At 38.9% G+C, this 14010-nt stretch overlaps 1 protein-coding gene across 1 annotated transcript; it reads left to right on the top strand.

The window, feature by feature from the left end:
* The first annotated feature begins 5042 nt into the window (after window positions 1–5042).
* Window positions 5043–12951, top strand: LOC146568271 (glucagon receptor-like). Its single transcript, XM_085283379.1, has 14 exons — window positions 5043–5070; window positions 6587–6670; window positions 6956–7058; window positions 7178–7288; window positions 7903–8024; window positions 9192–9298; window positions 9596–9752; window positions 10012–10171; window positions 10493–10553; window positions 10633–10702; window positions 10822–10913; window positions 11017–11155; window positions 12148–12189; window positions 12540–12951. The coding sequence occupies exons 2-14, from the start codon at window positions 6611–6613 to the stop codon at window positions 12609–12611; spliced, it is 1296 nt and encodes a 431-aa protein (XP_085139505.1). The 5' UTR covers window positions 5043–5070; window positions 6587–6610; the 3' UTR covers window positions 12612–12951.
* Window positions 12952–14010: the final 1059 nt, after the last annotated feature.

Raw genomic sequence — 14010 nt, 5'->3', positions numbered from 1 at the left:
CTGGTATGTTGTACCTAAAAGAGTTAGAAACAAAAGAAGAAATATCTTAACTTCTTTCTTATTTCTTGCATTCATTATCTTGTTTGCCATCTCTTGACTCTTTCAAGTGCCATACACATTATGAATGAATTCGTTTCCATTTTTATCACTTACCTTGGCCTTCCTCTTTGCGATGTAGAATGATATAATGAGCCCATAACATGTGCTTCAGCTTCTGCTCGAAGTGTTAGCTCAGTTGACATCTCCATCAGTGATTGATAAATTCCCTCAAGAAGTGTGCATAATCTTCTCCCAGAAACGTTTTGTTGAACATTATTCATGAGCACTAGAAATGTTGCAATAATGAAAACGTGTTCTTCAAGGTGACGTAGTATAAATTCCAAATTATTTCTACCATTTGCAGTTTGAACAGCTGTCGCAAAACAGTTGTCAAGCTCTAAAAAGTACTGAAATAGTTCAGCTGATGCCATTTTGTAAAGGCAGAGAATTCAGAAACACATCATCTCTAAAAATGAGGTTCATACATTCTATATATTCAAGTTTCATTCTATATATATAGCCTACTCTTTTTTCATCTTTCCTCAACACAGAGATAACAATTCAGACAGGCATTTCGAAATTACATCAAAAGGGGGAAAAACAGGCAGCAGAATCAAAGATATGAAAAGATGCCAAAATGCTCTCAGAGAGTTCGTGCTCAGGCAACCTTTAGTGTTGTTTATCTCTTGGGATCATATCAGTGTAATCATTTCTTCTTCTTCTTTTTAACAGAGAACAGTCATGAAAGCTCATAGCTGTCATGGTCTCATCATCGGTCTCGATAGAGTGGCTAGTTTGTTTTCTTCTTGTGCGTGTGTGGGAGTTTGTGTGCATCATGCACATTGCTATCCACCTGTGTTTCTAAAACTCTTACTTATGGCTATTTATGACTCAGTATGTGATTTAATATTTATTTTCATAATTAAAAGAGTGCATGTTTTGTACCATCATCAAAACTGTATCTTCATAACTCAGCAATACACAAGATGAGGCGTCTAAATAAGAATAAAAAAACAAACAAAAAATCTCTCAACGCTTGTTAAGCCCAAATTTCAAAAAGACATAAACTGTAATGAATGTAGTTGTAAGGTAATGCTTTACTTTAAGGTGGACATTGGTGAGTTACACCAGTCAATCTAGCATTTCTGATCTGTTGGCACGTGGTGTTGAATCAGAATCAGAATCAGAATCAGAATACTTTATTGATCCCTGGGGGAAATTATTTTTTGTTACAGTGCTCCATTTTAAACCAACAGAAGATAACATCTCCTGTAATGAAATATTCCTGCTTATGTATTCCTGCTTAATTAATCCATCCATCCATTCATTCTGGGATGACTGGATGGAGCCTATTCCAGCTGTCTTAGGGCGAGAGGCAGAGTACACCCTGGACAGGTCGGGCTGTGCCATCAATTACTGTAAATTTAAATGTTATGGTCATACAAAAGAGGGTTTATAGAGAATACTGTTAAATGTTCCATTTCTATGCCATATGTGGGAACAATTTCCAGAGTGTGATCACAGTGCTGTGTGGGCTCATTCACATTTCAGAGAAACCAAGTGAGTCTAAAAATAGAATACATCCACTGTTAAGGCTCTTGCTTTCAGCATCTAGATGAATATTATAACTGTCCGCTGCTATTATTTTATCTAAACTGAGCACTAAACCAGATAAAAAAGACTGAGAAATCAGATGAAAACTCTGAGTAAGTGCAGGTGGATGATAGATGACAACAAACTACAATCCTTTGCCAGTGAGGGACAGGTCTAACAGTCAGGCTGTCAAATGAAGGCTTTCTATAGCTGACAATGTATTTATATAACACATAATACAATTAATATACCCACACTTGAATGATTTGTGAAACTCATGATCTGATAAGAAAATAGAAGCCCTTATTTAAATGTTACTCTAACATTTAGAAGTACAAAGTGTAAAACTGATTATATATATTATATATAAGTTGTAAAGTTACTTACTCACTGATAAGTGACTACAGCTCAGAACACATGCTCATACAGAATTACTCATACCCTCACCAGGGACCTTACCACCCTTGGTGACCACAGAGCTTATCCATGCCTAAAAATAGCCCTGGTTCAATTTGTCAGAAACTTCAACATCTGCCAGCATTCAGAGTCCAATAAGGTACTGACCTTCACTGAAAGAGACAACCATCATGGCTACTGTGCAGCATGCTTTATGTGGGTTCAAAGTAAACTCTAAGGATAAGTATGTGTTGTTATACGGCAATAGAAAGCTTTGGTAAATTCATTATACATCCTGCGCAATGATAATATAATAAGCAGTAATGTTAAAAGAACAACAAAAAGCTATAAAGTGTTAGCATTTCATTTGTCTTGTCACATTCTAGCATAGCTCTGCAAAGTATGTCAGTATTGTGATTACCAGAGCCCGCTGCCCACAGCAGGCAAGACTAATAATAAATGTCACAATAAACAATAAACCTCTCCATTGTGGCAGGGAGCACATGTCAGGCACACACACAGGTGAGGAAATTTATTATGAAACCATAGAGAAGCGTCCTGCAACAACAACATCTGTAAACGCACAAGTGTCAAGACAAACAATAACCCCAAGTACATACAGAAGACTAGAGCCTATTCAAATGCATGTGCATATTTTTACCAGGTTTAAAAAAACAAATTCACACAGCATTCAACAGTCAAGTACTGTTTTGTAGCAAAGATAGCACTGTGAAAGTTCTGCTTAATAATAATGTTAAACCGCTCAGCAGCAGCTCACAAAGGCCTGAAGGGTTACATTCATCTGGGTGCACAAATATAATACCCCAAATGTGACTCTGTGTTCAGAGGTTTAGGTAATAAATCAGTTCTCAATGAACGAGGTGCACTCAAAGTGCTCAAAATGTCTGTGAAGGTATTCATTAGAGGAAGATTTGTAAGTCTCTTCTGCTGGACTAAAACCATGTTTTTAATTACAAGGTTGAAACTAAACAATCTGATGAGGCCAACAAAGGGAAAATTATAACAGATTTTAGGGGGATGAAACTTATTAATACTAAGCAAACTGGTGGTTAACAAAGTAATGCTTTTTTACTATTGTGATAGTTAATCACATTAGCTAATAGCTCATTTTGAAAAAAAGCACCATTTATTTAAGTATTGGTTACTACTATGTAATGTGATTTGGCTTGTGTTAGAATTTAATTAAGTAACTAAAGCTTTTAAATAAATGGTTTGGCAAAAGCTCAATATTTGTTTGCAAAAATAAAGCAGAAAGCAGCATAACATGGCAATATTTCAACATTTCAAAATAAATAAAAAAAATCAAAATTTATTTATACAGCACATATTAAAACAACAGTGTTGACCGTAGTGCTTCACAGTCAGTAAAAGCATGAGACAATTAAAACAAACAATAGGTAACAACACAACAAGCTAGAACAGCCAACTAGTTAGAATCAAAAGCCAAAGTAAAAAGATAAGTTTTAAGACGTGATTTAAAAGACTGGATAGACTCGGCAGTACGAATATGAACAGGGAGGTTATTCCAGAGTCTAAGTGCCACGGTTGCAAAGGCCCGGTCACCTCTCGACTTCATTCGAGACCTAGGTTGTGCTAGGAGCCTGTGATTGGATCATCTAAGTGCTCTGTTGGGATTGTATAAGTGGAGTAGTTCAGAAAGATAGCTGGGCGCTAAATTATTCAGAATTTATAAGTGAACAAAAGAACATTTGTCCATCCAGTCCGAGACACGGTCAGTGACACCCTCAGCAGTTGTGAGTCACTATGGAAAAAATGTTTATTTTCTGACATCAACCAGTTGGAAAAAAATAAATCTCAGATTCTGGTTTGCTGGTGAGGGGCGGTATTGTACAAGTAGGGGAGGCATCATTGGGGCCACTGCCACCCCTGCCACTACTCTTGACACACCCCTGCTCCATGCTTCGATCTTAATCATCGAGCAAAATATGGACACAGAAATGTAATTACGTATGACTAAGACAATATACTACTCAAAAAGATTTGATAGTGTCACTTAATGTACATTTAATCAATGGATGCTTTCACAGCAAGAAAAGTAAAAAATTTCAAACAATTTGAGAAAAATAACATAGAGCTATATTCTAAAAATAACACCAAAGGAGAAATCGGTATTCAAAGGCAGATGGTGGGCAGGGCATCACGGATTACTCCGTGGAGCTTCAACTTGCAGTTTCTTCCACACACGCTCAGGACCAAACATCTCCACAGCCCACAGCGCATCTGAGAGCAGCGCAGTTCATTTCCAAAGGACGTAAAAGCTGTAAGTAAATACATGTTTTCTTTGTTTTCCATAACCTGTTAGAGCTGTTCCACAGATGTCCCCAAATACTGTTGTTATTTCTTTATATAAAAGGAAAGTGTTAGCACTCTGCAAAAATATGCTGCAGGACTCAATTAATTTATTTACTAACGTAGCGTCGCATTTTTAAGGGAATTTCCGAGGTTGAAAAATCGACAGATTTAAAAGAAAAAAAAGGGAAAAAAACGTTCATGCTTTCTTAAAAAAAATAATAGCTTCATTTTCAGGTTTTTTTTTAAATAGTGGAGTCTGTCAGAGATGATTGCTGATATCAGGGCAGCGAGGATAGCTATGTCCCCTGAATGTTTTTTTTCTCCCTCCACTGTTTAGTTCAAATATTTTATTTTCTGTTAATCTTCTCAGATGCTCAGTTTGCCTAAGTTATACTTGATAAATAGCCAGCACATCTCACAGGATTATTACAGTTAAACTGCCATGCGTGGGAACAAACACCACTGAAAGATATTTTAACTAACCAAAGAAAGAAAGAAATACAACACTGCTATTTTACTACACATGACTCCAGTTCAATGAGTATGTGCCTTCACCACTGGTTGAGTGGGGTGGGGTGGGGTGGGGGGGAGGGCAAAGAGGTGTCGTGAGTCAAGCCTGAGGTAACCATGGCCACACTTAGCAAGTCCCTGGCTCCAGTTGTTTACAAGAATCGCATTTCTGTCTTTGGATTTTTTTTTTATCACTACGTGAGTGACAGGCCAGAGGAAGCTCCACATGGGGCAGGTTAGAAAGAAACCAAGCCCCATGTGATCCTTCACGCTGCTGCAGGGAATGATTCAGAAATGCCGCCTGCCAGGAGACAGAAATCAGTGTTTTGGCAGCTTATTGGTACACAGTGGCAGGCTGCACTCAGCCTAAGGTGGACCTCCCACAGATGGTTGGGACATGGAGCCCCTGAGAGGCTTTTGCTAATAGTGGAGTTCCTGTGCAGTAGCACCAGTGGGTTAACCTTTAGCCATGTCACACAGCACAGAGGTAGAGAGGCGGGTATACTCTGGACAGGTCGCCAGTCAGCATTATTTTATTTAAGAAAGTCAAAAGAGGAAAAGCATTTTTTCCAAATTTTATTGTACAATTTAAACTGCTGTCTGGTCAAAGACTGATAATGAGATTTAAAAACAAAACAAAAAATACATACAGTATAAAAGTATATATATAAGTCTGATTTTAAATGAGTATGTGCACGGTGTTAACAATGAAGTAATCTTGTGATTGAGATTTTTTTTTCATTTTTATTACCTGCTAAAATGTTTGTTAGAGCTCTGATCTCTCTTAGTTTCAGCATTTTTCAGACTACCAGAACACATCTGCTCGACACATCTGTGAACAAGTATTTGTATTGGGAACAAAACCTCATTCTGCTGTAGGCAACTTCCGAGGACAAAAGTATTGACTGCTTTGAACTTCTGAGGTAGCTTCATTTCCCGGTGAAAAGGCCAAAATTAACTATCAAAGAACTACAACAAGATTGTTGAGCACTGATCCACAAACTATGAATCATGAGCTGACTGAGCTGCGAAAGGCCCTTAAAGCGAAACAGGCTGAGAATTTTCAGTTAAGCAGGACGCGTAAAGAGCTAAGCAAACCTTGCAAAGGCTGCTAGGTGAAAGAGCAGATATGTGCATCAACCTAGACAAGAACAAGGTGACAATCGGGAAACTCAGCAAGGTCTGAGGTCCCGAAAAGGAGGAACTCGATGAGCTGAGTGCAAAAAGGATGCGAATTATGCAAAAACACTTGAAATGAGCAAAATAGGAATTCATTAGACAAAGATGGAAATGTAAAAAATACAAAGAAGAAATTGTTGGAAGTCCAGAAAACACTTGAACACGAGAAGATCGAAGTGATGGAAGAGTGGGAGAGAGTGGAGATCTTGTTAGACCTCCCATGTGCAGCCCCATTTTTGTATTTTAGTACCATCAGAAACGATTAAACTTAAGAAAAATTGGTTGAATTAAACTGAATCAATTGAAAATGTCCAGGACTGCAGGACAAAGTCTGTGCTTTTAGAGCTGTAATAGCTCAGATCCATTTTGAGGTTACTGGAGTGCTTTAGAAAAGATATGGCCATTGAAGTTCAATTCATGAAAAATCACTCTCTCAAATGTTTTTACTCTGTGATCTTAACCACTTTCTAACAACTTCTAACAACTTCCATCCGTCACATATACTGTACTTCACTGCCTCCTCTCAATTTTGCAGATAAAGAAGAACAAGTCTGCAGCGATGGACCTTACTCACAACTTTATAGTGCTGACCTGCCTGCTGTTCCTCCACCCACTTAAGGTTAGCCAGTGAAAATAGACAAAGAGGATATCTACGGCTGTTTTTTTTATTATCTAACTTTGATACATCTCTTCAATTAATCCTCTTCATGAAACAAGCCGGTTTAGCTCTTCTGGTTTTAAGGTTATCCCCTGTTTTAGTAGTTTTCGTTCTGATTGGCTGCCCTTCATAAACAAAAGGTTTAAAGTGAAGGTCTGAGCCTGAGAGCGAGTAAATCATGATAGAGCCAGAACTCTTCTTTGACATCATGTTCTGAATAGTGTTTTTATATGTATCTCATTACAGGTTGAAAAGGTGAGTGCTAAAGTTCTGGAGGAGACTTATCGAAAGTGGGTTCAGTACAAAGAAGACTGTTTCAACACGATAAGAAATGAGTCACTGCCTCAAAGTAAGCAACTGTGTGGTAGAGGAAATATGGCAATATGTGATGGAATAGCAAAGGAGTTATTGAAATGTTAAATCAAACCTGGGGTTTTCTCCTAAGTTTCTTTTTGTTTGGCCTTCCAGCGGGCTTGTTCTGTAACCGGACGTTTGACAGGTATGCCTGCTGGCCAGATACTCCTGCTGGTGTTATGATCAACATCTCATGCCCTTTCTACCTGCCCTGGTATGACAAAGGTAACAACAAAAAACTGTCTGTGTCTGTCAGTTTGTCCTTTTCCCCTTTCAGTAGCTGCCAGTCTCTTCTTATTACTGGTCAGTGAGATTTTGCTGTGGATAACCAATCTTACATTTAATTGTACATTTTGATCCTCACTGCTGACACTAAAATGAAAGTAAAGCATACACTAAGTGTTGGCAGTGAGAGCTTAACTAGAAAACAGGAGATGGTGCACATTCTGTCAGAGCTAAGCCAACTGCAAATAGAAGTTATGCTGATCATCTACAAACCAAATGTTTGGATGCTCTGTAAATAGTAAATATTTATGAGATATGCAAAATGATTTATATATCTCTGGATCATGTTCATATCTGAGTTCTTCTTCTTCTTCTTCTCCTTCTTCTTCTTCTTTCTGGAAGAGTTGCAGTGACTTCCAGGACAGAATGAACTATGGGTTTTTATATAGTAGCTTTAAGTCAGTTTTTTTTCCTGTGTTCATCAATCATGAACATTATGCATCTTTATGTCCTGTGAGCAGTGATTTAGCTTGCCTCTGCATGCTTGAGCCCCCAGTTTCCCTTAACTTGTACTAGGCAGGTGGTGACTGAAGGACTAACTGTGTTTCGTCCAGTGTCCCAGGGTGTTGTGCGTAGGCGATGTGGATACGATGGCCACTGGGAGAGAGAGGACAATGGACAGGTGTGGAGGGATATGACACAATGTGAGGAGGAAAAAGAGGTTGCGTCTCAGGAGGTATGGCTACAAAGTAGTTTTTTTTCTTTTGTTTTCCTCTGTGGGGAAACATAGTTTCTTTTGTTTAGTGCTCAGTGTGTGTTAAAACTGTGGTCCTTTCTTATCACACACAGGTCTCCATGAGTAAACAACTCAACTCATTCCTGACAATTTGCCTTGTGGAACAATAAAGTATCTATTTGTATGGCACTAAATCACAGCAACAGTCACCTCGAGGCTTGTTTTTATTAATAATATTAATAATAACACAGTTGTGTACAAGAGCGTAAGGGGTTACACAAGTTCTTTGTACAAACAAGAATACACCAAAGTCATAAATACCTTTACAAAATGCACATTAGCCACTGAAAAAACAGGAATATAAAAAAAAACATTCAGTGCTGGAAAAAACTAAAATGTGAAAAAACTGCATCTAAAAATTTTGTTTTTAAAACTTGGGTAAATGCAACCTATGACGACCTGCTAAACATGACACACTGCAACGTATCCTTTTCACAGTTTTGCCAAAAACTCAGTGAATTGGACCAATTTTGTAGACGGGCCGATAAAGTCAGACAGGAAACAAATACTTGAACTTATTGCTCCTAAAGGTGGTTCTACAAGCTACTCAATCACTCTGTGTACTTCATTTTTCACACATTGCTTCATTTTGGGTTAACGTTTGTGTAATAAATAAACACACAGTGTAAAATATCAGTGCTGCAGTCAACAAGTTTCAAAGGGCGAAACGTTTACTTTTTACGGTCTCCATTTCCATTTTATTTTGTACTTTTGAAAGTTTCTATAAAGCTTGAAGAGTAGCTGCTTGTACAAAAGTCCTTCACTCCCATTCAAACTACAACTTCAGCCACATTTCTTTCACCCTGCAAGAGTGTGAGTCACTGTGAAAGCTTCCCATGGCTCAAAAATAACCGGCAAATCATTCATTCAAAATAGCTCCATTAAGAAAATTATAAGCCTGCGGTGAAAAGAAGCCAGGACGGCTTGCTTCCAAGAGCACTGGTGTATTCAACTCGTCCTGATATGGTGAATGACAATCATCTGATAATGCCAAAAGTTTTTATCTGCAAACAAAGCAGAGGCCCTTCCTGATTTGGCTTTTGTTCACTCTTCACTTTAAGTAATTTTAGTTTTTTAGTTAATAAAAGTGAAAATTTGTCTTTACAGCTGTGGTTCAAACAGTTAATGGTGAGCTTCAGGATGCTGTACACCGTTGGCTATTCCTTGTCCCTCTTCACGCTTATAACAGCTCTCATCATTCTTCTAAGCTTTAGGTAAGCTCTGTGATAGATGTGGAAATCTTGTTTTTCACTATACTGTCAAACAAAACTCCACAAAACATAAAAAGTTTGTAAAAAGTCTGATCATCAGATCATCACATAACATGCTGAAACTTTTATTTCCTTACTCAGTGATCGCTGCTAAGATCCGTAATCCAAGATTCTAAAAGCACAATAGTTGTAAATTATGTTCCTTGGTGAATCAGATCATTTTTTTAAAAGCGCCAGAATCCACAGCATGTTTTTAAATCCAGGCAATTTGAAATTGTATTACTCTGTGTTCCTTGGCAGGAAACTGCATTGCACCAGAAACTACATTCACGCTAACCTCTTCCTGTCCTTCATCCTGCGAGCTGTAGCGGTCATTGTTAAAGACACAATGTTGGAACATCACTGGGGAAGAGAAATCATGAAGCCGACTGATGTGAGTGAGATGCTCAGTCATCAGGTACGTCTCGAAATTTACTGCTAATTATTTGCTTAGATTATTTGGCAATAGATCAGTGTGTAGGACGTACTGCTTTGATGCTAGTGCATTCAGGTAATTACGTAAAGCATGTTTAAAGACCACTCCCATGGAAATGGGTGGCTAATTTGCAAACTATTTTATGAAAAATAGCAAGTTTTAGAAATTTTACAAGTGCCATGCAAAGACCTTTGATATGCAATTTGTATTTTTTATGGGGTTTTTTTCCAATTTCTTTTAGGCTGCTGTTGGTTGCAGGATAGCACAGGTGATCATGCAGTACTGTGTCCTGGCCAATCATTATTGGTTCTTCGGAGAGGCTATTTATCTGTACTCAGTGCTTATTGCTTCAGTCTTCATTGACAGCAACAAATACCTACTTTACATCTATCTCGGTTGGGGTGAGTTCCATCTCTTCGTAAAAAAAAGAATCATACATTCAAGGGGTTAAATCTGCTTTTTGTCAAAGAACACTTTATCTTGACAGTACTTTAAGCTGACATGTTGCAGAACAATAGAAATGTGTCACCACGACGCCTCTGCTCCTCTTTAGCGCTGCCTTTACTCTAGCACTCAAAGGACAAAGCACGCTCTGCATCAGCAGGAGAGCTTTTATAATATGGATACCATGGAACAATACACACAGCATGCTATTTGATTCTTAAACTTATTCTTGAAACCTGCAGTACTGAACCCGGTGATCTCTGATGCTTTCACATTAGGAACTCCACTGTTGTTCGTTGTTCCCTGGGTGGTGGCGAAGATGTTGAAAGAAAACAAAGAGTAAGTGTGCAGACGTGTCCTCATGTGACAGATCATTGTGGAGAAGCGGTGGTGACATCTATCTACCTTTTTTTCTTAGGTGTTGGGCTGTCAATGAGAACATGAACTACTGGTGGATTATTCGTTTCCCGGTTCTTTTAGCTTCACTTGTAAGATGATTTCTGCAAATAGTCCCAAAAGTCTGCATTTATATTGCATGGCTCATAATACTTTGCATGATATACATCTGAATAAATAACAATACATATTATGATTTTCTGATCAACAGATAAATTTTCTGATTTTCATGAAGATCCTGAAGGTCATATTTTCCAAATTGCGAGCCAGCAACCCAACTCATTACACTGATTACAAACTTCGGCAAGTTTTCTCAGCATTTGTTTAGTGAGCTGGATCAGAGATAGACAGATCATAGTTCTGCAGTGGGACAAGTTACCTATCTGTTTTATTTGCATTTTTTTAGGCTCGCCAAGGCAACTCTTACCCTCATTCCTCTGTTTGGAATTCATGAGGTGATTTTCGTCTTTGCTACAGATGAGCAGACGACAGGCGTTCTGCGCTACATCAAAGTGTTCTTCACACTTTTTATCAGTTCCTTTCAGGTAGGCAAGAACTTGTGAGTGACCGCTGGTTTTGCAGGCACACTGATCAGATATGACGTTAAAACCAAGTGCGTGATACTTCCTCCTCTGATGATCAGGCTTCCCTAGATGCTTGAGTGGAGTTTTTTTATGGTGTGACAGGACGCTTTGTTCACCTCAGAAAGGCGCCTCCGTGTCGTGGTCCTGAGTCTTTGGCCCAGGTTTTTGAGTTTGTTTGGACTTTTGAGATGGTTATGTTTAGTTGTTATGTTTGTTGATGTTCTTTGAGTTTTAGTTATCTTCTACTTTTGGCTACTGCTCTATTTCATGTATGTTCCCTTTTTCATGTCCAGTCTGTGTTTTGTCTCCCAGGTCTGTCATGTATTTCCATGTCTGTTTATCCCCTGTCCTAATGTCAAGCTCACATCCTTGTGAGTCTTACTGTGTATGTCACTTCCTGTTTTACTTTGACTGTTCCTCGTCTCATGTGCATTATGTTCAGTTTTGCTTCCTGTTTAATTAGTTGGATTCCAGCTGTCTTTCCACCTGTTGCCCATCCTCTTGTTATTCTGTGTATTTAAGCCCTCAGTCTCCCTTGCTTTCTTGTCATGTTGACATCGTACTTCTTCTCATGTTGTGTGTGAGTCAGTCAGTCAGTCAGTCAGTCAGTCAGTCAGACAGGAGCATTAGTGGTTCAGTTAGTTTACTCCAGCTGTGCTCTGTGTTAAAGCTGAGTTTTGAGTTAAGCCTGCATTTTGAGTCCTCTCTGCCACACAGCATTACATGAGAAGTCAGGGAGTACACTGGTGCTGAGGGGCCAAAGCTGTGACAACGTGATCATTGTAATTCTGAACACATGTCAGAGACTTCAACGTTGTGGCTGATCAATTTATGTGTGTCACTGGGGGGGGGAAGAAAAGTAAAGCTGCCTAGATGTGATCTAATTGATTCATTGAGCAAAGAACATCTTGCTCAAACTAAACTGGACTATTTTTATGAACTGGTGTCTCCAGGGATTTCTGGTGGCTGTGCTCTACTGCTTTGGCAATAAAGAGGTTTGTTGTTTCATTTCTTTCTCAGAAGGTGCTAATAACTATTAGCTATAAGTGATTTTGTAAATAACAGACAAAATACTTAAACCATAAGTTTAAAAGTGTATATTTTTAATGTTGAGACGTTGTTCTTAGGGCTGATGGGACAACATCACAATTAAAAAACAGGCATTATTGTTTCTGTATTCTTTTATTTTTTTACTCTAAATGTTCTGTTGCAGGATTTGCATCCTTAACAGTCTAATTTTAATGACATCACAACAAATGGGCTTTAAGTTTACGTCTAAACTGCCGGAAGCTTTATGAAAAAGAACATTAATTCTTAAATAAGTTATCATCCTCTTTGGGTGCAGGTGCAGGCAGAGCTAAAGAGGAAGGTGGGCAGGTGGAGAATGGCGACAGAGACTGTATGCTGTGGACAGTGACTAGCTGTGCTGGATCCTCGAGAAGACAATTTTTCCATTGCCACAGTGCCACAGCGCAATGGATCCTTTGTGTCAGCAAGTCAACCGGTGCCTGATTGTTCCCTGAGTCCTGGTAGTGCACGCATTTTGAGGCGTCAGCAGCCACCAACCTCTCCACAACCACATGCTTCTTTACAGCACTTTCCATCAGAGTTAGAGAAAGACAACATCCAAAGCCATGTGGATCAGGATGCGATTGGATTGGACAAGTCACAGGGAATGCAGGTGTCCTTCCTGTGGAGGACACCTGCATTCCCTGTGGAGCTACTCCCACATGTTGTGAATACAGATTCAGACTGAATACAGCCTTGCGTTCATTGTACATTTCATTTTCGGTGAATAGTAAATGAACTGGTACTTATATAACACTTGAACAGTAAATATTACAAGCTTCATTCACCCCCTCACTGACACATTCATACAGCACGTTCTAAATATCACTTGGATGGCGGCATCAGGAGCAATGTGGGGTTCGGTATTTTGCCCAAGGACACTTTGTGCACTTAAGGAGCCAGTGATTGAACCACCTACTGTTAGATAATCCACTAAACCTCCTGAGTCCCAGCTGGACACTACTTAGTGTAGTTTGTATGTTTAAAACTGTGAATATGAGGATGCACTTTGTAAAAACCGGTGACAGTGATGAGTTAAAACATGAGATATCACATGAGAAATGAGTGTTATAAGCAGGATAAGGATTACATGGATATTTGTTTTTACTGACACTTTTAATGTGTGAATAAAGCGGCTCTACTAAAAAGTTTATACATCAGCCAAGCAAATAGATTTGTTTATGGGTTGATGAGACCTTTCTTCTTCTTTTGGTTGCTTTAGTTGTCGCCATAGCAGATCATCAGCCTTCATCTCACCCTGTCCCTACCATCCTCCTCTGTCACACCAACCTTCTACATGTCCTCCTTCACTCCATCTATAACCTTGTCTGTGGTCTTCATCTTCATCTCCATCTTCAGCATCCTTTGTGCATGTCCAGACCATCTCAGCCTTGCCTCTCTAATTTTGTCTCACATCTTTTTGAAAGTACCACCATCTTCAAATCATATATCATAGCTTTCACTCAGGTCTCATTACCATCTTGCAAATCTTCCCTTTGACTCTTTACACTTGTGACACTCATCTCCACCTGCTTTCCCCTGCCTGCACTCTCTTCATCACCTCTCTACTTCACTTCTTCATGTTTGCTTTGGATGGCTGACCCCAGGTATTTATAGTAAAATATGACCGATGAGTAAACTAAACTGTTGTGAAGTAAAGAATAGAACAGTTCGATCAAGTCAAGTCACAGACTAGATCGCAAACTTAAAAGAAAAAGCAGTTATACACGGAAATTCGATGTAGAGTC

The sequence above is a fragment of the Mchenga conophoros genome, linkage group LG8, assembly GCF_057382185.1.
Source record: "Mchenga conophoros isolate Kocher_MC1m ecotype Shallow Benthic linkage group LG8, M_conophoros_male_GT1.1, whole genome shotgun sequence".
NCBI classification, from domain to species: Eukaryota; Metazoa; Chordata; class Actinopteri; order Cichliformes; family Cichlidae; genus Mchenga; species Mchenga conophoros.
This window is presented reverse-complemented; position numbering and strand designations above follow the sequence as displayed.